Here is a 25,322-nt window from a genome sequence, read left to right on the forward strand (position 1 = left end):
GGCACATAGAGAATCTATAATACTTGACTCCGAAGTTCGTCGCGTTTAGTCAACGAGCGCGCGGCGCGGCGAGTAGTCTCCTTCACGCCTCACCGTCCCGTCACCGGTCCTGTCTCTCTCTCCCTTTCCCTCTGGCCGTCCTTTTCTCTCCCACTCCGGCCGGCCGCTCGCTCTCTCTCTCGTTCGTCCGACAAACGAGCACCGACTCGAGCACGCTGCACGGGGCAGGGGCACGGGACGTCACGGAGGACGGAGGCGGTGGAGGACGTCGGAGCGGAGGTCCGCCGCTCTTCGGCGAGCGCGAAGCGAATCACGCGAATTCGCGGCGCGATAGTAACGACCGACGACGTCGCCGTCGGGTCCCGGTCGCGACGCTCCTCGCGTATGGGTCCTCCTCCATCACGCCCCACGGCCACGGCAACTACGGCAAGTTGAATGGACGAGGGTACGAAATACCGAGTGCCCATCGGCGACGCCTGCGTGTCTATGCGCGTGTGCTTCGACTCGCTGTGCTTCTCGTCGTCGCAGCAGCCGCTCGCCGACGAGGAGGACGCCGCCGTCGCCGACGCCGCGACGCAGCTACCGACGGACGGCCGCGGCGCCGCGGCCGTCGTTAGCGGCACCAGCAGCGGCACCGTCGTCGCCACGACCGCCACCACCACGCAAGTCACGCAAGTGCCGCACATCGGTGCGATCGGTGCGATCGGTGCCGGCGGCGGAGGCGGAGGCGGAGGTGCCGCGATCGTCGGCAGCATGGGCACCCTGAGGGAGCTCCAGGAGCTGCTGCGCGTCAAGGACGAACGGATCGCCGAGCTCGAGGCCGTCGTCTGTTGCCGCGACGCCCAGATTCAGGAGCTGCGCAGCCACCTGGACAAGTTCCTGAGCGTGCTGCCCTTCAGCGCGGCGCCGCCGCGCACGCCGACGAAGCCGCGGACGAGGGACCGTGCTCAGGGCATATCCGCGGAGCCGCCGCTCCAGGAGCTCGCGCCTCTCGCGGTGGTCGACAAGAGCGACAGGTTGGTATACCCCGCACGACCCACGACACTATACACCACGCGCCACTGTTTTTCTGCCTGTTCAGCCTGTTGCTCGTCGAGTTGTTGCTCGCGCGGCGCGCGCGCCCGCGCGCAACGTCCTTCCCTTTTTTTTCGCACCTTGCGCGCTCCTCGAATTTCCCTAATGAATTTAAATAAGCGGCATAAGAGCTATTTTTAACGCGTCGAACGTGCGGCTGTCGCGCGACAGCCTAAGCCTCGTTATAACGCCGCGCGTTTTGATATACCCGCATGAAATACAGCTGAAAAGATGCGGGGAATTATACATCGGGACGCAGGACGTGTTACATCTCGATTTTGGACATTGCGTTGTCCAGGGACGAGCGAAATCGCGCGATATAATTTCGATAAATGCGAATTTTCTCGCCAAAGCGATCCTTGACGCGTTTTCTTTTGCCCGACGGTTCTTAAATCCCGAGGGAGTCGTTCGCGATAACGATATTGACGATTGTAACCCGCCGGCCTCAATCCTCGGCGTTTAGCACCTTCGTTCTTCATTCTCGCCGCTGCTGGTCGCGTTGTCTACATACATGATGTCAACGACTTTATTTGTCACTTATGCGCGATCGCGACCCGCGCGCGCGCGCGTGCACCGGCCTCGCGACGTGCGGCCACGTTCGCCATGTGACCCGTCCTCGTCGTCGCCGTCGCCGCGTGCGTTTTTCACGCGTTCCGGCTCGAGGGAACCCGGGAACCTTTCTCCTTCGCTCTAAAATCATGCTTTCGCGCCTCGCTGCATGTGCGCCAAAGTATAGACACTTTCGCTCGCGTGCGATTATTTCCGATCGACCTTATCTCCCCCCGATGCTTCGCGAGATAAGTCGACGCTACATCTCTCCTCGCTTATCTTTTAATCGACAATATCTCTCGTTAAATATATCTTTGTTTCCAAGCCTTCGAATTAAAAGTCTATCAAATTGAGATATAATTGTGAAGAGAGGGAGGCGAGAGAGAGAGATAGAAAAACTAACTGAACAAGGGAATTTCCCGATTTTTTTGCACCTAAAGCGTCCTTGGCGCATTAAAATAGCTTTCAATTATCGATTAGTGTCTATTTCTATCGATGCAGATTAACTTTAATCTCGGGTCAATTTACTTTTGATCTTTTTCTAACTCGTAGAATTAGAAAAAAGGTAAAAAGTAAATTAAACCGAGATTAAAGTTAATCTATATTGGTAGAAATGACATAGGACTGAATCACGCTCTACAAAACGTCATCGTTACGTTAAAAAAGGCCAAGTCGAACTTGTCACGTTTCTCGGATTCATAAATCCTGCGTTGAGGTAATGGTGACATGAACGGTAACAATTACGTGACGTTACTTTTGAATTTTAAAAGACGTCGCGCGACGCGCCGACGATCGAAACGACTTCGTTGAATTTTTAGTATCTACATCCAAGAGGGAGAGAGAGGGAGAAAGAGAGATTGTTTGTGGGCGTAATGTATTTGTTTTATCGTCAATCGTACATCGCGGTTTACGAGGGGATCTTTCCAGTCGTATCGCGGGCGCGTTTCGTGCGCGGGCATCGTAATGTTCGGGCCGGAGTAAATCACGCCGCGCGCCGCCGCGAACAGTATATTTCGTGAACTTCGTTTAAATCGCGTAAACACGCTTTAAAACGAGAGTGGATTCGACGATCGGCACACGAGCGCGTAAACGTAAACAGATCACGTGGGGCATGAATGAGCGTGGAAGGAGCGGAAACGAGCAACGTCGGCGCGTCGATTGTTAGTCGATACTTCGACCGATGCGGATTTTTTTCGTCCGAAATTAAAGCGTCCCCGAACGCGCCGCGATTAGATGAGAAAATAATAACGATGATTGTCGCGATCTCGTGCTTATTTCGTTGCTCCTTTCAGCGCTCGCGTTGATTTACGGGAGCGTACGCGCGCTTCGATACGCGCACGGCGCACGTGTAGGTGCGTAGGTGTATTTGACACGTGGCGCGGGTATTGGAGCCGGCGCTAGAGGTTGATCGCGCTCTCGGCTTTTGCGGATTTACATTCCCCGCGAACGAAGGCGGCGGTGCCGACAGCGGACTTCTATACAGGTTTATGCGCCATATAGAAAGGTGGAAATTAGTAACGCAAATGTCTTCTCCCGTGAGAAACTTGTGCAATTGACATTTAACCCTTCCCCGGAGTCTTTCTTACAATTAGACATATCAAATTTAAGAGGTGGATAGATAGATAGATAGATAGATGCAAAGAGAGATAAAGTTTTATTTAATGTACAAAAACGTGAAAAATTAACTTTTTGCATAATTTATTTCAACCCATACTGGATTTTATAATGATTAATTTCAATTGGTTGCGCATCTTTAACAATCTGGATAGATTGCAACAATCTAGTCAATAAAATTACGACAGAAAATCGAATAACAAGGAACTAAGCTTCCAACAGAAAATTGCAGCGAATTTTGATGTAGGTGTTAGCGATATTTCTCAATTTTATCTTTTGTTAAAAAAATTGCTTTATCTTTTAAGTCTTTGAGAATAAACCAAACTATTTCATCATTATTAATTAAGTGAAATGTGCAACTTGAAAGAACAGCTCTGTTTGAAAATGATATAACGAGCTTTTTTACAATATTTTTAGAAGAGCATAATTTATCGAAAATAAACAACATAACCATATAACGTATAACCATATAACCATAGACATTAGACCTTAGTCGTTAGACATTTAAAAAATCGGTTTATTTAAATAAGCCTCTGGCCTTAGTGAACGCGACTGCTCATACCCTCGCAATTATCTCTTTCATTGGATGATTCCAATGTGTGCCATGGGAAACAAATGTTGCGTGGCATGTAATACTCGGAGTTTCTTTGTCGGTAAAGTCTAATGGCGGTTTGAACTAGGACTAGGGGGCGATTGCACGTGTTCCACAAATAACGATCTATTATGTAAACGCTAGAAAAGAACCATTTTTAAATTTGTACGTCACTTTACATAACAACGGAATATTGCCTAACGACGTAACCACAAAGAACTGAACTTGCAGAAACGTAATGTATAACGCGTATAGAAATATTGTTGAAAGCTTGAATTTTTTTTATTTGTTTATCATAGTATCTATTGTATTTTTGTTGTTGCTTCGCTATCAAATATTTCCTGTAGGAAATCTCTGCACTGACGCGCATTCTCGCCTTATCGAATTAAAATTCCGAGAAATACGTAAAGCTTTATCTCATCAATCGTTCCCGCGAGGAAGCAAAAAAATGTGCTGGCGTCGTGGAAGATGTGTCTTCTGTTGACGACAATCGAAATTCGATTCCGTCGATTTAAGCGGCGGAGCGAAACGAGAAAACGCGAAGCACAGGTCAGTAACAGGAGCTAATTTTAAACTCGTTGCCGCTCATTATGCAAGTCCTTTCATCACCGATCAATGCGTGCATTTCCTCTTATCGCGTGTCGATTCATAGCAAGGGCGTGGTTGAACGTGATCAATTAAATAACTTTCGAAGCTCGAGCTTATACTGCCTCCCATCTATGTGCCATTAAACGTTTTCCAACGAATTATACAAGATAAATAATAAAAATATGAAATGACTATTTTTTATACGAGTCTTTAATCTATAAAATTAGATATTACATTTTATGTATTAGAAATATTGTATGTATCGTTATTTTCAATTTTACATTTCCATTCTAGTAACGTAATCTCAAATTATACAGATATCGTACTCCAAAAATTATCATGTTTTTTTTTTAAAGAAATATCAAAATATTATATCTGACATTTTTATTTTTATTTTACGATGCCGTATATCTGTTTTTATCGCGAAAATATTTCGAGCTAAATATTTGTCACTTCAATTTCATCTCCTTTATAACATTTCGATTTCATTACCATATCGTATATTAAAAAAAATTCTTTTCAAACTGAAAAGGGGCGTGTATTAGAAGGGAAAGTATAGGGTGGAGAAGATGACATTAACACACACCTGTTGCGCCTTAGAAGCAGCCGATTGCTTCACGCTCATTCCTTTCACCTATATTGCTTTGCTATATTTCAAAGTTGGTCTTAGATAAAAGAGGTCTATCTTTGACGGCCTTATCCATTACTACCGCATAACAATGTCTCGCAATCCTAAGCGGACACTTTCTATACAACTTTACCTGTTGCAGATATAGAGAAATATTTTTTATGTCGCCGCGAAAGTTTGTGTAGTATTACGAAAAGTTGAAGTGATGAAAATTAATCCGACTGACCGCGCAATTTCAGCACAAATTAGAACAAAAAAATGACTTCGTCGATCTTCGTCGATTGATAAATACACCTTGGACGATATAAACGACTATTAATGCGAGGATTAGCGTGCCGTTTAAACAATCTTATTATTAGCGAGGTAATCGCCTAACCGTGTATGTATTGAACGTAACGTTACTGCATAATTGCGGCGATAGAATAGTCATCCTATATACGTAGCGCATTGTGCGTAGTTCAGTGTTGCGTTTGTATCAGTGTAATTACGGTTGCACAATGCATGGCAGGATGCTTAAGAGTTTTCTAGAATTTAAAAAGCTTCGTGCTATTTATTCTTCAAGCGAATACGCTACAAGTATTCTAAATATAACTTCTCGTTGATATAGCCTTGTTCTGAGATCATTTTTCACATCGTAACGTATCCTTTTTCCATTTTATGTATGTCTACAATTCATTTAAAATCGATGGGGCCTATTAAATAAATACATATAAAATCTGCAGGAATCTAACGTGGCGTTATTAAAGTGAAATGAGATGTGACAAAACCAAAATATTATAAACTCGATTATAAATATAGACGCACAGAGCAGTTTCACAATTGCTCTGTGCCTGGCATCATAATAAAATAGTTTTTAAATGATTCTGAACCTAATTCATTGTATAATTTGTGTTCGAGGAGACCAAATTTAATTTAAGATATTCTAAAAATTTCATGTTATTCCGGTTTAAGCATTTAAATTAGTTGAGTGTTTAATCAATTTCGTTTTAGTCGTGTTACATATTTTTCATCTTATATATTTCACCTTAGCAGCGCCAGGTTAAAACTTCATATCACGCGTGATATTTAAATGAGACATACGCATTTAGACAAAATTGGGCAATAGATACCCGCATATTCCCAGCTTGTACGCGAAGTATATTATCTCAAACAAGAATCTCGCGTACGTATCGACATTTAATGGTTGCGGGCGGAGTCACGTTACGACGAGCTTCCGGGCCACCCGGTGTATATGAGATCTCGGTCAACCTTCTATTATAAGAAAACGTCAAAACGGGTGACAGATAAGCTTATACGCGATGCAGGCGCGTTGCGTGCGCGTACGCGCGTGTGCGGAAGGTTACGCGCGGGTCGATCTGCCGCCGAGATAAAATCGGAATATCGCGGATATAATCGGGCGATTATTCATCGCGAATACGTTTCCCGCAGCGCGCGTAGATAAAAAGAAAAGAGCATAGCTGTTGCTGCCTGCCTTCATTCCGGTTATTATCCTTGCCCGCGCCGGACCCCGCTCCCGAGACGGCCGATAATGCCAATGGGCCTCAAAATAGCTCCTCGTCACGGTTTAATGGGGCCCGTTCGCCGCGGCTCGCGAATACTTTTGCTGCGCCGTAGTTTCCATAATGAAAACGCCAAGACTGCCTCGTCGAGGCTCTCATGATCATCCCGATGCACGATGCGAGGAGACGCGCGTTTGACTTTGGCTGCGGCGTATTACGAGACGTATGAGGTCTATAATTGTGAGACGTCCTGTATAGAGAGCTTCGTTTGATGTCTTTTACCGGGAAGGAACATCTTGAATTACCATGTGAACTATTCTGCGTTTAAATGGGTTTTCGTCATGGTCATTTATATCTCTTGGACATTTATGTTTCTAAGTTGTCCTTTTATCTTTTCGGGCGCGTATGTGTGTATACACATGGGTGTTTGTTTTATTTATTTTATGGTTTCAGACTTGCCAAAAATGACTTACGTAAAACGAATTAAATTGATGTAGAAAATTTAAAGAAGAAATCCCGACATTGATATTATATGATAAACCGCGTGTGTGCGTAGTTTATTTCCAGATTTTTTTTGGAAAATTCAACGAATATTAATGTCCGTGCATTACATTTTATGTTATCTCTTTATGCATTAGCCTTATTTTTTTATCATAATGTAATTCTTTTCGTTGCTCGTGCAATTTTTTATCATATTTATGACCTATTTATATAACGAGATTAAGATTCGCGATTTCAAGAATTTTTTTTGTCAAACAGGCTGACGTTGCGGTTTCCTTGTTATAATCGCGCTTTGGAACGTGTGAGACGTAGCATATATTTTCCCACATATGACGCATACAGTCTACGGTCAAATTGTAAATAGAATATCATTTCGCCTGCAGACGAAATAATTATCTGTCGGAAAAAATATTAAACTCATTTCTAAGGGTATTAAATATCTAAGCATTTTAATATATCTATTATCTTAACTTTTTTTGTCTGCTAATCCATTAAGGATCCTAAAAATATTATATTTCTTGCAATTGTATTTTCTAATTCTATAAGCCGGCAAATCTGGAAACTGCAAAAACTAATCGTCTTACGGTCCACGTACAATGACGCAACATATGGACGTTATTAAACGCGCTCATTAATGTACGAGCGTTTTTTATTGATACATACATTCAATGAGCTTTACTTATCTCCAGATAAAAAAAGAATGCACCGTGCGGCGAATGTTTCGTGACTCGAAACGCGACTCGCCGCGCTCTCCGATTAATAATTAGAGAAGGTTAATTTAATTTCCTACTTTGCCGTCGGGATTATTGGGCGGTTAACGCGGCCGTTAGGCCGCTTTAAATGGCCGTAGACCACGTCGGCACTGACGCTCCGGTGATTTTACCGGTCATAAAGTTTGGGAGGTGCTATTTTCGTCTCCTCCCACCGACCGCAACCGGACGGCCGGCGGTATACGAAGATGCTGCCACATTTCTTCCATACGCATCTCCGATCTCCGCGCGAGCTGTTATAATTGCAACGGCGAGTAGGAGAGGCCCCTCTGGCCCATTTGCTTTTACCCGGACTCGACTCGACTCGACTCGACTCGTTGCACTCCGGACGGGTGTTGAAACCAGTCGGGTGACGTCACGTATAATTACTTCTTTGATTCACTCTCTTTCTCTTCTATGGTGCCTCCGGCACGACAAATTCGTCGGTCTCGATCAGTGGTGTAACGGGCACCGCGCACTTTTGGGCGCCCCGCGACACATGTAATATCTTAAGCATGTAAGATGCATGTGAGATGTAAAAAACTAACTATCCTGCATTTACACACTTGTTCACGGTAAATTTTTCTACGATTGTTTTCGGTCTAGAAGCTAATTAAATGACAAATATTGTGTCTAATGTATGCTAAAACACAGTGCTCTCGTCTCCTAGATTTCTTTGACACTTGAACGTTTTTGCTCAAAACCATCGATATAGTAAAATCTAAGGTGTTTTCGAATTTAAACAAATTTCGCTACTCTTTCAATAATATACCTTAGGACAACAATTACTGCCACTATTACTATTCTACAATAAAACTATGTTTTTATGGATAATATATTTAGACATTAATTTGTTTTTTTTTTATTACAATGACGGTTTACGTTCGACTGATAAGAATACGACATTCGTGCCAGATTGGAAAGATCCCAGATTCGGACAGATCCAGAAAAGGCTGTTGAAGAAGATTTTACTTTATACACGTGTTCTTCTGGATGAATAAATAACTCGTAAAGCCTTGTGTCCACGATACTAGAAATCACTCCGAGATCTCGAACGGAGAAAAAATTGACCAATCATATTTAAACAGTTCGGCAATTGACCAATGCAATTGGTTAATTCTTTCTCCGTCCGAGATCTCGGAGCGATTTCTAGCATCGTGGACACAAGAGACTTAATGCAGGATCACGTGCCAACAAACGATGTTGCACACGGCCGCGAGTGCGGTTCATCAATTTTCACGCTCGTGGCACGACTTGCGTCTACGTAGTCGTGTGAGACGGCGATATACCTTTCGCATTTTACTCGAGAAAAAGCATGGTAATTAAACAGGTGTTACCTATAGCGCCGCGTCGAACCGTCGCGGTCTTACGATTACGCTACTGACGCCGCGAGTTTGCTCTCGCCTCTCTCCTCCCCGCTCTCTCCTCCTCCTCCTCCTCCTCTTGCTCTTTCTCTCTCCCTCCCTCTCTGTTTTCATTCTGGCCGCTCTACCCGCCGTCCCTTCCGCGCGCTTATCTCGACGCGCGGTTAAAAATAGATCCTGTCACGGCCATCGGCGACATTTTAAAAAGCTGAGCGGTCGAGCAGCGCGCGCGAGGGCGAGCGAGTGAGCGACCGAACGGCCGAGAAACGAACGGGCGAATTAGCGAGCGAGCGAGCGAGCGAGCGCGGCTGGTGGCGCCTCCTCGAAACGGCGTTTCGTCCGCACGATTCTTCCGCTGCCGATCCACCTGTTCCTCGAGCAGTCGCCCTCCGTCGCGGCTCGGTCGGTACGTCCCCGAGGTACTCCTTTAGAGGCGGAGGGGAATAAGGACATAAGGAAGAGAGAAAACCAAGATTTAGGAATAAATGAGAAATTTTCCCTTATGCATCGAGAAACGGTAAACTATACTATTTTAAGATAATTTGCAGTTGGTATTTTAAACAAACTTATCTTCACCGGAAATTTCAGAAACTTATCTTTATCAGTAAACAATTGACAAAAATGATTTTTACTTGACCTATAACTGGTCACATTTATTAATTGTATTAATTATTAGCTAGTATTTTACTTATTTTATATTTGTAAAACAGAAGAAGCAAATTAAAAATGGAAACGGAAGTTGCAACCCGACTAAGAACCAAAACTATATGTGCAATATGTACATACATATGTATGATATATATGTATGTATATTTTGTAGCTATAGCTCTTATTACACTCTTGACATATATAAGATTAAGAAGGATCAAGTGGAAATATACTTTTATCAACATGGGATTTTTGAGAAAATCGAGTTACATCCGGAAATCGAACGACGCCGTCTTCGACGATTTGCTCCTAGATAAATTTCGTTTACACACGCTAGGAAGAAAAAACAAAATAAATAGATATAACATAAATATGTACGCATGTAAAATAATATGTAAATTGCGTCGATGGACGCCTCTACGTCACAGTAACGTCGACAGATCGCGAAGGATACCCTAAAAGCTTCTCGGGAGCATCGAACTCTGAGTCAGACAAATGAGCCTGGACTTTGCGTAAACGCGGTTATTTACGGTTATCAGCGTATCGTCGTGGCTACAAAAATAACCACCGACCGCTTTCGTTACTCGACCCGCTCTTATCGATGAATTGATTCGATAACGCTTAACAACGGCATAGCGGAGCGATTTGACGTGCAGTCCGAGCCTTGATTTACAGACGCGATCGTCGACGCCGTCTTTGAACGCGCCTTTGAACGCGCCTCGAGTTACATCCGGAAATCGGGCGACGCTCTCTCCGACGACGGTTTATTCAATATCTGCTCTCCTCTGCCGCTGCTCTTGTGCCCCTAAACGGATATGACGCGCGTGCGAGTGGTTTCAACTTTGGCTACGCTTAGGACGCGATTAAAGTGACCAGTTTTTGTACGGCTTAAATCGGTACAGCTTTTCTTTTCTTTTTTTTTTACGTTTAGAAAGTTCCTTCGTGTGAACTCGTTGGAATGAGTATTCCATGTATTCCATGAGTCGAAATACGTATACTTGCTGTAACTCAAGCGATCAGATGTATTTCTGTTTAATCATTGTGACGAGTTTGGAAATTAGTGACACTAAACATATGTTGAAAGAACAATTTTTCCAATGAGTAATATCTGAGAAATATCGAGTAAATTTTACTCTAGAATGTTTATTATTCTTAATATGTAAGGTATACGCAGAATTATATATCAATATCAAGATTAAAATGCTTGAAAACATATTTACTACTGTGCGATATGCCATGCCACATGCCACAGCGCGTGAATTTCGGACAATGATTGATTGATCAACTTTGTAAACGCTTCTCACTTTACAAACTAATATAGTCTCGGCATTTTGATATTAGGATTTTAATCTGAAAATGATCTCAAGAGTCTGCCATTAATGGATGTCACGGCAGTCGGATAAGTCTGGGATACCCTGTGTACATATTGTATATATAACTATATATATATATATATATATATATATATATATGTATATGTATATGTATATGTATAAAATTATATGGAAGTTAAAATTTGGCGTCTTATTTCTCGCGTGAGAAAATGAATGTGGGAACGATGTAGTTGATTTGTGAAATAATCATATAGAGAAGCTTGAAAAAATCTTGCGTCAGAAAATTGTAGCTCACGAATATTCGAAATACTTGTGACGGCTCGACGATGTAAATTGGTCAGCGTCTTTCTGGTCGTGTTAAACCAGAGCGTTTCACGCGAACCGTTCAACCGGCTAGAGACCATCGGTTGGTGCTCCCAACAATCGAGATTGGCCTGGCATTCCGCGAGATCATCATGGAATTCACATCTGGGCAGCCACGGCCCGAAACGCTACGTATAGTATTCCACTTCGTTATATATCACGCTAACGATCCGGCCTGCGGATCTAGCACCTGTTCCCTTTATGCGATCTCGGCGTTTTTTCGTAAACTTCTCTCTCGCGTCTGGTGCAGCGTATTTATCCTACGCACGTTTTATTTATACGCGTGCGCGTTCAATAAATATGTATATACGTGTGTCAAGTGCTCCGTAAATATTACTTATTAATGTAGTACCTCGGTGTGGAGCAGCGCATTTGTTTTCGTGTCACGCTTGCGTAGTCCCTGTTATCAATAGGCAAATAGGAATTTCAACCACTGTATAATTTACACCCATTTGTGTTAGAAATACGCTTACTGTGTTATCGCATATGGACTATTATCTAGCGCTATCAATTCTGATATACGGGTACAACATTTCAGAATTCTGTTGACAGTCTTTGAAGTGTCATTTTTTAAAATGTCTTTTCTCGTTATTAAACATTTTTTTTAATTATTAATATCTGTTTCAATTTTTTTTCCGTGATTAAATTTCTCAGAATGCGGGTGTATAAAGTTGTCCTGTAAAATTTTCCGTCTATAAACATTCACGTACAATTTGTTTTTACCATAATCCTTTATTTTATTCTAAGAGTATTTTAATTTTGCTTATACTTGCTTCTGTTTTGAAGCATAACAAGTCTATCTCTACCATCTCTTTTATGTGTAAAAATATAATTCTATTTATAGAGATGTTTAATGATGAACAATATATAGGACAATACACTTATTTGTGTAAACATGCCTCGTATGAAGCACTCTCATTATCGTAAAATCTCGCATGATGATTCGAGTAGTTACGTGAGTACCGGTTATATGATATCATCCTACCTGCAAAGATTTTGCATAGACATAGTACGTAGAATAACGATTGCAAAATAGAAACGCGCAAAGGCTTTCGAGGATTCGGTGTACGCGACTTAAATAATTCAAGTGCCCCATAATAGGCTTGATTCCACATGTATACGTGGATGATTAAGTCTCTTTTACGCGATCTGTACTACCTCCCGGGGAAATTCTTCGACGGATTTTCATCGTCCGTTTAATATCGCGAAGAAAAAGAACATTGTATTTTGCTCCGAGATCGAGAATTTAAAAGTCAGACATTTTATGCAATACTTACCGCTATTTTTCTAGACTGTTGCTCGATTATGCGGCGTGTAAAACAGACATTATGCATACGCCTCGCCGATTGTAGATGCGCTGTCGAAAGCTAGACAAGGTCTCTTTAATCGCGCACGTGTATCTTTAAGGAATACGCGTTGAAGAAACTAACAATCTGCGCTTGTCATTGTCCCGGTTAATTGCATTGCTTAGTAGCCGAATGTTTTAAGATAGCAAAACGTGCCAAGTTGTGTTCTCTTTGTATTTCTTTTTTATTCTATTCAATCCTTCTGTTCAATATTAATGATTCTTTATGTTATTTATGTTACTAATCATGAGGTTGAAATACATTATTGCACGAAATTAATTATGAATTCAATGAACGTGAAATTCCATTCTGTTTTATGGCGATAAATCTAAGCAGAGGTTTTTAGTCTATATATTATTTTATTGTATTCTGATTTCTATCTTAAATCACTATTCTAATTATAAATGCAATCAATCGCATACATGCGTTTTTGTTAAGATACTCGTTACTGAGGAGTGACATAAGAATTCACGCCTGTCACTGTCTTGATTGATTACACGAGTTTACGAGTGATGTCAGTTTTTTAAAATAGTAAAAACCACAATTAGTTTTAGTCTTAATATTTCAATAGCGATGGAGTTTTAATAGCAGAGATACTATCGGCAGAATAGTTATTTTTAAATGCTTGATGCATTAATTTTTCTTCCGTTCGGATCAGTACGATGATACATTTATGTATAAATGTAACAATTCTTATGAAATGTTTAGCGTTAGAGAGAGACAAAAAATATTCTGTTAAACTTCTAAAACACAAAATCTTCCTAGTAAACGCGATGATAATTCACCATTAATAATGCTTTTTTTCCAACGTTTACAACGTTCGCGGCCAATGTAATACGTAACCATTTTTTGTTAGTCAACGATAATGACACGATGTATGACGTATGGCATGTAATGTGAATGCGAGAATTCAAATTGATTACGTAAAATCGCTACGTGCGATTTTCATAATTCTACGATGATATCGTGGTTGAAGTTTTATTTGCAAGATTTACGGGATCGATGGCTAATGGCTCATTAGGGAAGAGATTCTGTAACCTGTTCTGCAAGTATATAGCACAGAAGATTTATTTGCATCTTTGCATCTAATAAACCTAGAACGGCTTGTAAGTTAGCGATAGGTGAAAAGCGTCAGTCAACGAGGACATGATACCATGTATAGAGCTACCTGAGCGTTTTTCCTCGTACGTCGCGTCACAGCGAGAGAGAAAGAAAGACTCCTTTTCTCTCGGTGGTTACAACGTGCCAAAGTCAAGGAAGCCGTCAGGGCCGCAACCGGCTAAAGGCCGGTTTTGTATGTAGGGCGCATCGGGTACGAGGCATAAATCGCTCGAGGCATTCGCCAACGCAAAGAGTAGACTGACAAAACGTGCACGCGCGACCAATGGCGTAGCAAGTAAACGCTTTATTTTCTAAAGTTAACCCGAGTCTCCGCGGGAAAATTTATCTTTTTATCTGGCAGAATACGTCTTTAATTCTGTCAAAACAGAGATATTGTCTGCGTTCAGCGGAAAAGACAACTTAATTAGTAAACGCTTAGCGATTCTTTAATATGATTGTTATGATTGTGTTCTTACCTTTAAAGTTCCTCGTTAGCTCTAACAATAAAGTGTAGAAACCAATCGTAATAAAGAATCCCTAATAAGCGTTTACCAAACTGCTTTTTCTGCTGAACGCAGCCAATCTTTATATATAAAGAACTTGTATACTTTTCTAGAGAAACAAAATCTCTTAAAATTTCTATTTTATTTGATATCTCTATCTACTATCCCATTGTGATGCGAGTTGTACGACATGCAAAATAATGGAGCAAATATTACTGTCAATCATATTATACAATTAGTGTTTAAACGGTAGAATTAATTTATAAAATCTACAGATCTCATGTGAAGTTAATTTTCACATCTCTCGTAAATAATATAAAAATAAACTTTCGAAATCTCGATTGACACTCCAATTCTTCACCGCGCCATTGTCAGCGCGCAACAGTCGTGAGCGCACGTGGGATCGGTAGGATAGATCGGCACGTATACATGTATGTACGTAGCGGTAGTCGGCCAGGGGCGGTCGGATCGGAGGGCCAAAATGATCGGTGAAAGGAGAGACCATTATTTTTTTTTTTTTAAATCGGCCACCGAGGCGGCCTTGCGAACGCAACGGCGGTGACGACGACGGCGGGAGAACGAGCGTTTGGAGGAAGCCGCGAGAGTCGCGATTAAAACGTAAAAATAGCTGGTGCGCGTACTATACGACGATAGTCGTTGCCGCCCCGTGGTCTAACACGCGAACCCGGAGCGACTTCCTCGGTTGCACGCTATGTGCGTGTGTATACGCGTGCTCCTCGTGGTCCCCCTCGCGCTTACCGATCATCAGTTCGATCGTGTCACTTCGGGGAACGACAGGCCGCGCCGTCTTTTCGGGAGATCCATTTCCGTGCCATTATCGCGTCCGCGTAAATCGTTAATCGTCGATCGCAAGTTCTAAAAATTCCGAACGCTGTACCAGTGTGATTGAAATCGGTATTAATCTCGATGAGTTCAAATTTTGATGTCGTAAATACGCGACAATGATGTTTTCGCTTATCCTCCGCGGTAAAAGGAAATTTGTTATATTCGACATAAAATTCTCTCTTTCTTGTACTTATGCTATGAAAAATTGAACTCAGCGAAATTATATACCGGTTCCTGCTTGACGCCAAAGTGTCTGAATCGCTAACAGAGGTCAACGGGGTACCGTTAGAATTGCGATTTTTTTATAGTTACTCTCCCATAAGCAACGATTGAAGTTAACTAGGGTTCAATTAACGTTTATGGATTCTGCAAAAGAAGACGATCTTTTACTCGGGGAAGTTAATTGCATCGTCAATCTAAACTCTTTACCTTTTTCTCGACGACTCAATTCTCTACTTTTATGGTGCAATAGAAACGTTTCTGCGTCATGATGCATCGTCATATATGATGCCATTGAAAGACTTAAAGTGTGAACGTGAAGTTTAGGTACCTAATTGGACGTTTTAAAAAGTCCTTGGATTAGTCGAGATGTCAACAGAATTTCAGCAAGTTCTTTGCTTATGTTTTTTAGCATCAGTTCAACATCATGCAATTTTCCTTTTAAATGATTCGTTTAGTTTTCAATTCGGTTGTAATAGATCGCGAGACACGCGAGTGAGTTAATACTGATCGTTCTTTGAGTGTCGTGCGATGCTGTAGATCGACGGCTTGATTAAGACAGATTGAACGAGGTACTGGTAGTCTGCTCCAAATTGAGCAACGTTCAATAAAGTCTGGAAGACTCGGCGGATACTCTTCGTAATGGCGCGTTCAATAAATCAGGAATATTTGTGTCTTATTTTTTCATTCGAAATACTGAAGTTTTGATAGCTTTGCGTGACGTGTTTCGATAATAATTCAGCAACAAAAAAATAATCGTAAATTACACACATGAGTGAATTAATACTTGTCATTTTTGGGCGTCAGTAATATAGATTGCCTTGATTGAAGCGGCTCGCGCGTAATGAATATTTGCTCCATTCATTCTTACTGCACTATCTTTATCTATTATAATTAATTTTAATGATAGTTCTCTGTATGCTCGACACAAGCTCGATTATCAACTCGATTGGTATAAACTGACATAAAATATTTAATTATTAATCGTATAGCTTCCAGCGTTTATAGCTCGCAATTTATGCCCAATTTAATTTATTGACTTGTTCATTTTGCATTTTTGTATTGGCTTACTCGTATAAATAACGTAAAATACGTTTACATATCTTTTTTTTATTTTTTTTCTCTGATTATGCAATAAATACGCGAGCAATACGAGTAAATGCCTGTAAGAAAATATGGAAAAATATTGAAGATAATAATATTTCCTTCATGTCTCAATCGTAATTGCAAACGCATAGTTAATTATAGCATCCAACAATCCTTGACAATGTACTATCAAATGATAATCCAGCATACAGAAGTTTTTATAGACTACTAATATTCTCATGTTATTACAGGGACATTCGCAATCGTTATTTTATCGTAAAGTGACTCGAGTACAAACGTGATTCGTAATCTTGTGCATAAGCAGTGTGTAATTGTATGATACAGACCTGTTTCTCGAGATGATATTAGCAGCCATTATTCTCTCTAAAAAGTTTTCTACGGCATACTTTTTGTCATATATGTTATTCATGAAGATTCGTTCGTGTCTACCTCTTACATAACCGATGCTTCTAACTTTGGCTTATTACCGAGGAAATAAATATATCTTGCTAGCTTTTGGAATCGTGTCTCTTCGACGTTCGACATTGCAGGAACTTCAATTTTGCCGTTTGCGTTTGACATTTTTTATTCGAATTGTTAAGTATTTTTATGGCATCTGAATTATATTCAATATTTAACATGGAGAAATTGCATATAGAGAAATTATCTGAATTTTATAATAATTTTTTTTTAATTTTAAAATAAAAATTTTTTCTTTTTTGGAAATCTGGCACTCTCTTGAGAGATCTAGATAGCACCTCCGGAGTTTTATGAAAAACAATAACTTCAATCAATTCTGATTGAAATAGAAATGTTATTTAATATGATCGGAGTATGTGTGTATATGTGTGTTTGAAGTTGGTATTCTATATCGAATTCTTTTTGAAGTGAATTAGATACTTCAGAACTTTTTGAAGAAGAGAATTCTCTATCAACTATATCGAAATTTTAAAAATAGATTCTCATCAGAGATTGATAATTAAGTTGCAGAATTAGATCGATAATCGTACAAGTATCGTCAATTTTGTTATCATCTTCAAGGTTCGATGGAGATCGAAAATCAGATATATAGATATACGTTTGAACTTTTACGCGTATAGCTTTCGCGATCGCACTCACGCGCATTCTCGTTCGTTCTCGCGCTCGTAAAGGTCCGCTGAAGGATAATAAAAGTGCAGCGTGACGGCACGCGGAATCGCGCGCGACATTGTTTGACGGAGAGGAAGAGCGTCGTTCGAATTTCGTGCCGGGAGAGCGAAGGGGATGGATTCGATACGAGACCTGAAGCGATTGCTGTACGAGCGTACGGAGGCGTTGCGACGTCGCGACGAGATCGTTGAGCTGCTCGAAAAGGCGCTCGAGGAGCGCGACGCCACGATCCGTTACCTCCAGAATGAGATCGATAAGTTCCGGCAGATCGTTGATCTGAGCCTAGCGTCTAACGCCATCGGTTCTAATCGGAGACTGAAGCGGCAAGCCATATCGGCGGAACCTCTCAGAGGCGACACGAAACCGGTGGTGAAGTTCGCCAAGCCGCAAAGGTAGATCGGCGAGTGCCTTGGATGTGTCACATGATTTATATTTTATCCATTAAATCTCCAGAAATCTCCCAAATTTCTGATGAAACGAGAGAAATGCGCTTTTTTTTTATTGCCGCATATATATCTATAAATTGAAACAGCTGATCTTGACCTTATATTTGTACGAATGGATATATTAAAAAACGTTTATTGTAAACACGGTATATGATTTCTGATTGTTGTGGATGTATAAATGAGGCACTTATACATAATTTACAAAAATAAAATTAAATGAAAAAAAAAATAACTGTCAAGATAATATTCTGCTGCTCCAAAAGAATTGTTCTTGTCATTCGTAAACAGATACTTAACTGTTTTAGTGGTATAGATTTTTACAACGCGAGCAATATAATATGCGATATATTGGCAATTGAATATCTGTAACTGTGAACTGAAAGTCATATAATTACATAATGTAATACGAGATAAAGTAAATTCAATTAAGGTATTTTGCTGAAAGCGGTAACTACGCATGAATGATTCTCTCTACGGCTACAAGCGGAACTTAATTACGAAAGTATTCGAGGATATCAATTTCACTGCGTAGCACTCTTTATAGCGACTTATACTTTCAGATAGAAATCGTACTGTCTCTAGTGTTACACTTTAGAGATTAATTAATATATATTATTATAATTTTTTTTAAGATTTTTGCATATACCGAGAATTTTTCTTACAATTAGATTTATTAAAGAATCTATGACCAAAAAGCTTTCGAAATGCATTTAATATTATATTTTTGTTACTTATTTATGCTCTTGTTTTTTCTAAGAATATTATTTCTTTTTGTAAAAGAGAGAGAGAGAAAGAAGCTTAACAATGATTGTCTTTTTTTTTTCAAGATCTCGCGAGCTGATCAAGACTGCCATACTGGACAACGACTTCATGAAAAATTTGGAACTCACGCAGATTCGGGAGATTGTCGATTGCATGTATCCTGTAACATTTCCAGCTGGTTCGATAATTATACAAGAGGGAGATGTCGGTTCTACTGTGTTCGTCATGGAGGGTAAGTAAATACAGTTACGCATCTTTATGAAATATGACAGTTTCGACGGAAAAGTCCATAAAGCGTCATGAGAATTGTTGCCCGAAGATAAATTAAATAATAAATAGATCGTGAACAATATCACACGTGATAAAAATATAAAATAAATATCAGCTGTTTTCGTGAAAAACGCGAACAAAGTTTCAAGTTTGTACAAAAACAGATATTTTCTCGTCTGTCTGAGTTTGCGATAAACTTTCATGTCGTAGAATAGATGAAAATATAAGAGCCTCATTTTATACGTATCGTAATGTAGATTGCGGATTGGTTTTTCAAAGTTAACTCGATATATTTACCTTTAATGTTAACTATAAATCTTAGGAAATTGTTTCAGGGGTCTGTGATTTTGTAACTCTTAACGACAGTGTCGTTATCGTTATATTGTCGTTGCGAATGTATAATATATGTGGTACAAAAGTTGCTCGAGACGATAATGTAACGATAACTACTGCCGTTAAGAAATACAAAATAGGGCAAGTTTTGCAATTATGTACATAAAAAAAGTCAATATTTATTTATTTTATATCTAATCGGCTATTGGGGACTAATATATAGTAATTCATTTGATTTCTCGTACTACCTTTCTCGATTGATTGGGATATCTCTCTTTACGAGCCAATTTTCTCTCACACGATCGTTTCTTCGCAGTCGCACAATTCGCGTTCCATTATAATATTCGAAAAAAAACTTTCGCCTGCAGATCAATATTTATCCTTATCACGTATCGCTTGTATATGTTGCATTGTTCCTTGATGTGGAAGCACCAACCCGCCCGATTATTCGCTATATGCTTATTCGCTCATCCTTATTTGTCCAGAACACCTGCACGGGAAATGCTTTCACTAATTTCTATCCTCCATAGTTACAATTGACAATACAAATTGTCTTATACTTTCACCATTTGTGCGAATATTTTAGAAACAATCTCGTAATTTTATTTATAGACTGAAGATGTGCAAAAAAAGAAAATTTGGAATTTTTTAACCGAAAGTCCATGAGATAATCCATAACTTCCTGTGAAATATTCGTCTAAATAATTGGATTTCTTAACATATATATTTCTCACATATATGAAAAAAGAAAACTCAACTTTGTGCATAAGCTATCGAGCTATCGAGCTATCGAGCAGTGGCACTGCGTGATTTCTCAACTCCGTTTATCTTACGCGGAAACGATCGCATATTATCTGTCTAAGTTCGATGAACTTTTATGTCGTAGGATAGCTCATAAAAGACACATACTTATTTTATACATATCTTACTGTAGGTTGCGATTTTTTACAACTAATTCGATATATTTGCTTTTAATGGTAATCATAAAATATAGGAAACTGTTTCAAGAGAGTAAATTTTGCAATTATACATGGAAATACATAAAGATCCGTACTTTTTTACTTAATGTTACTCCGACAAGACATTCGAAAGCAACAAGAACAGAAGTAGTTTCAAGAGCGATAGTCTCAATCGTTTCCTTATTAGACGGTTGAGGATGAGCGTAAATAATGCTTGAGCAATTAACAGCGAATGCCGATAACGCAATAGTTATGTAAATATACTTTGTACAGGTTTATTATATAAGAGAAATATATATAATTACATTCCGTGAAACAATTTTGCAATTTTTGGACGCGGAAATACAGAAACTGACGTTTCTCATTTGATTTTCTTACGTATTTTATTATTACTTATTAAATTGAATTATTTTAGTTTATTTCATTCCAGCTGCTTAAGTATCGAAATTATTAGGCCTGTTCGTTTTAGCTGAACTTCTTGCACGGTTTATCTTTCCTCTTATTCTTTTCACGTTGGAGAGAAAAAGAGAAAAGACGAACCGCACAAGAATTTCAGCTAAAACGAACAGGCCTATTACCATTTACGTAAATTGGAACGCAAATGGTGCACAATGCTCGAGATATTGGCGCAAATATGATTGTGTAACTCCTAAGCTTAAACATTCTGCCATATACGGGAAAGAACTGCAAGAGTAATTTACGCGCATATCAAACAGACACTTATCATCGACCTTAACTTTGTGTTCACGGTAAAATCGGTAAAGTCAATTATTTATTAACACGAACATTAGTGCGAAAATTACACACTTACCATATCAATTTAAATAAATTTTACATCTTTTTAAGCCTTCTGAAAATAATTCTTTTTCTAGAAATCCATTTTCTTCCACAGTTGGAGAAAGATACATAATAAAATATATGATAATTGCGTCTAAAATTGACAGATATTTTATTGTACAAATATTGATTTTAATCACAATTTATACGAAAAAAGTTTTTAATTTTATTCATTAATTCACACTCACACAGCGCTAAACCTATCTTCAGGGACATCTGAATTGAACATTATCCAATTCAGATTCTAATTGCAATCAGATAGTATTGAATTCTATTGTAATTCTATATAATTGGCACCTTCGGATCTCGAATGTAAAACATATTTAAATATTCGTGCGATGAGCATTCTTCCGCAATATACGAACTAGCAAACGAAAATACGAACAACGTTAATTGATCCTGACGATAGAAACGATCCGTGGGATATCGACGTAAAATCGAATTTATATAAAAGCTATTATTTCCTGCTCCGACGCGATTCTCCTTCTTCCGGAATTGGATTTCTGTTGGACAAAGGCATCGTCTCGATGTTATTTCGTAATGGAGCGCCGCATTTTACTTTCACGTAAAAATGCGATGCTTGCGCCGCTTTTCTCTCTCTTTCTCAACTGATTTAATCATTAGTATTATCACTCATCCGTGTTGTTACAGTTACGTAATTAAACGGCGAACGTTCCCCGCGTGCACGCATTTAGTACACACTATATCGTGATGTTGTTTAACGTCATTAAATGGGCATTTTTTATTAGTCATATCTACGTCTCCTGTTAGTCATTATTACGCTTCAGAAATTTAAATCGGATGTACTGTGTGTTAGTTTAACGAATTTAAATATATAAACGCATATTTAAATATCTATAGAAATTTAAATAAATATCTCTCATATCTAAATATCTAGATATAATTTAAATATTATCTAAGTATTGAAATATCTAGATATCTCTAACTTTAATTTGATTGAGAATTTTTGAAACACATTTTTTCTTAACATAGATTGTCAAACAAAAAATAAAATAAAATATAATAATGTCAAATCATTGCGAAATGCATATCATAAAGATGAAGCATCAAATGTAATACTTTTTGTGTATGTACACAAATATGTGTAGATATACAAAAATTATTTTTATATGCTATAAATACTTTTATAACATATTTTATACACTAAATTGGATTACAAATTGTTTTCCCTGTATCTTTTTGCATTTACACGAGAAATTATGTGTATCTTCATCGTCTCATTAAATCTTTTTCCGGTAATGAAGTTAGCGGGGTCCCCTTATAATTTCCGAGTCCCGGACCTTCGCAGAAAAAAAAGTGCCGTTGCACTCATATACGTGGGAGCGGTTGCGGGGGCGAGTGCGATGGAATGAGAACCTCTGTCCTTTCTCTTCAAAGCGCATATCCATGGTGGGGACTCCCTCGGCAGCCGCGGCTCGCCGAGGGAAGGGAGGTTTCTCGTGGTGCTGCTTGCCGCTCACGGGCATACTTTTCACCAGTCGCGAATACTGTCAGTGCGAGCGTCAGACGCGACGCGATTCGCGATCGCGGTGTCCTCCTTTGACAGAACTCCTCTCTCGCATTGTTTTCAAAATCAGCGTTACGCGCGACGCGACGCCGTTCAGCGCTGTTCATCGCCGTTCATCGATCATCTGTGTCGAGGGTCCAGGTCGCAAGATCCAACGCGAGTGCGGAAGAAACGATTTCGCGATCGACTCGCTTAGTATTTTTATAAATAACACGGAAGACTTGTCGATGTGCGCCTCATCGATCGCGCCCGCGCGATGATATAGGCATCTAGTTCGCGTTGAGAACAACGCGAAACGATAAAAGCGCATCGACAGGTTCTTCAGATCGAGAAGATCCGGCAGCCGGCGATGACTCGGTTTTCCGCGGCGCGCCAATGTTCCGCGCCGTGCCGGCGGTTCGCCACAGTGACGGACGGCCGGATGGCGGAAGTCGCAAATGAACGATCGTGAATGCACGGATCCGACGTCAATGTCCGTCGAGCTTGTTTCTTGGTCTTGGTCGCCCGTCTGCCGGCAGTCCGCCTACTTTCGTACGTAACGGAATAGTAAACCACATAAATATCGGGACGGACAGGCCGGGGAACGCCGGCGGCGGCTCTCGAACCCGATGATCGATGCGAAAGTCCGAGGATAAGTGGACTTTTTTTTCACGCGGCGTTGTTCTTCGATCTTCTTCTTGAACCGACGCCAGACTGGTGCCGTGATGCTTCTCGGTTGTTTCAACTGGAGCTTCACGTTCCCATTCAACGTTCATTGAATCCGATCTGTGAATTTGAAACTGTCGTCATCCCAGTGAACCCGCTTTGCTCCGGCTGATGCTCCATTTCCGTTCGTGCACAAGGATCGATTGATTTGTAATTGGCAAAGAGCTAAAAGAAGATCGAAACAAACGTAGATCTACTAGAAGAGCTACCTGGGAAAGTCAAGAATGCGTCTACCTGCAGAAACGCCATTAATCTCGTCTCGCCGGATGAAAGCGACGCCGGCGTTGTCGCCACGCGGCCCTCGACTTTTGACCTTTGCGCGGTAGAGCTCCGGAGTTCGAGAGGATCGAAAAAAGAAAAATCGCGAGCGAAAGTCTCGTCGGCGAGTAGGCCGTCGTGTTAGAGCGGGGCCCCAGCCCGACCGACTCGGTTTCACGATCTCCGCCTCACGATCTTCGCGCACGCGACTTTCGAGGTCATGAAGGTCCGAAGCTATCCCGGCCGGGCGGTTCTGGAGGACCCCGAGCTCCTCCTGGACCCGGACGCGACGCGCGGCAGGGCCATGGAGCTGCTGTACGAGGCGAGCTGGCGGGAGTGTGGGGTAAACTGGACCAGCAACGGCGGCGGCGGCAAAATTTCTGCCAGGCAACCGGACGACGAGCCCTACAGGCGACCCTACGCCGACGAGGTGGTGTCGCGGCTCGAGGCTGCATTGGAGGATCCGAACGCGTCGTCCGCGACGAGGGAGGAGGACGCGCGGTCCCGGGGGTCCAGCAGCACCGGCACCACCGACAGCGAGTCCCCCGAAGTGAACCAGCCGCCACCTGGCAACGCTCAGGGGGGCTTCCTTATTCCGCGACCGAGATTGATCGTGCCGGTTCATACCTACGCGAGGAGAAGACGCACTGGTGCGCCGCAACCCATAAAGAGACGTCAAATACGCGAAGGTACTTGCCCATCACGGATATGACGGATATGACGGATATATATGTACGAGTTTCTTTAAGTCAGCACGCGATTCTTACTTCATATGATCATAGAATCGTGCACATTGTCCACACAGTTCCCGAAAGGAATTTGTCCCTAACTGAAATGTTAGTTATCTCTTTTCAAGATTTAGGAATATTCTATGGATATTTCGATAACTATAATTAAAATTCTGTTTACAAGCTTAACTTGCATGGAAATCTCCTTAAAACAAAGCCTTATTGTTATTCGTCTACTGAGAATTTTAATTTGCGGTTCCCTTAATTTTAAATATTGCTGTTTCAATATTTTTGTTAAGGCAAATATCGAAAAAGTATTAATTATTTTTAATTTCCACGAACGTTATGAGATAACTATTAAAGTAAAAAGCATACAGAGTGCATTCGAAGTCGTACATTTCTCGAGACAAGTTCACACGCTGTTCTAGAAAAAAGAAGAGAAAGTACATGATTTCCGAGACACTCCGTACATGTCTACCGGACGTAGTTATGTCTTACAATTAAATATGTATATATGATACGCATTTATATAATTATCCTAACATGTGGAAGGAACGAACGTAACGCGAAGAGCGGATCACACACGCGACACGCACGCGCACGCACGCACGCAGGACGTCTACATCCGCAATTTTCTTTGACGCGCGCGGAAAGGACAAAGGTTTTAGGTGCCGATGTCACGTGAAGTCGACCTCGATATTATATTTTTTAGAGCACGAAACCGGATTATCTCGCGAAATGGG

General features: G+C 40.8%; 1 protein-coding gene across 5 annotated transcripts in view; it reads left to right on the top strand.

The window, feature by feature from the left end:
- The first annotated feature begins 77 nt into the window (after positions 1–77).
- Positions 78–25,322, top strand: part of For (cGMP-dependent protein kinase for) — a 40,129-nt gene continuing 14,884 nt past the window's right edge. Inside the window, exons 1-3 of one of the 5 annotated variants that reach the window (XM_071772839.1) lie at positions 15,002–15,368; positions 16,856–18,145; positions 19,027–19,193. In XM_071772839.1, the coding sequence (XP_071628940.1) occupies positions 17,868–18,145; positions 19,027–19,193 (445 nt within the window). In that variant the 5' untranslated portion in view covers positions 15,002–15,368; positions 16,856–17,867. Of the gene's footprint in view, positions 1,017–15,001; positions 15,369–15,601; positions 18,146–19,026; positions 19,194–22,884; positions 24,541–25,322 lie in introns of those variants that run through there. The other 4 variants (XM_071772840.1, XM_071772835.1, XM_071772837.1 and 1 more) reach the window with 4 other exon arrangements.

The sequence above is a fragment of the Temnothorax longispinosus genome, chromosome 3 (genome assembly GCF_030848805.1).
Source record: "Temnothorax longispinosus isolate EJ_2023e chromosome 3, Tlon_JGU_v1, whole genome shotgun sequence".
Classification (NCBI taxonomy): Eukaryota; Metazoa; Arthropoda; class Insecta; order Hymenoptera; family Formicidae; genus Temnothorax; species Temnothorax longispinosus.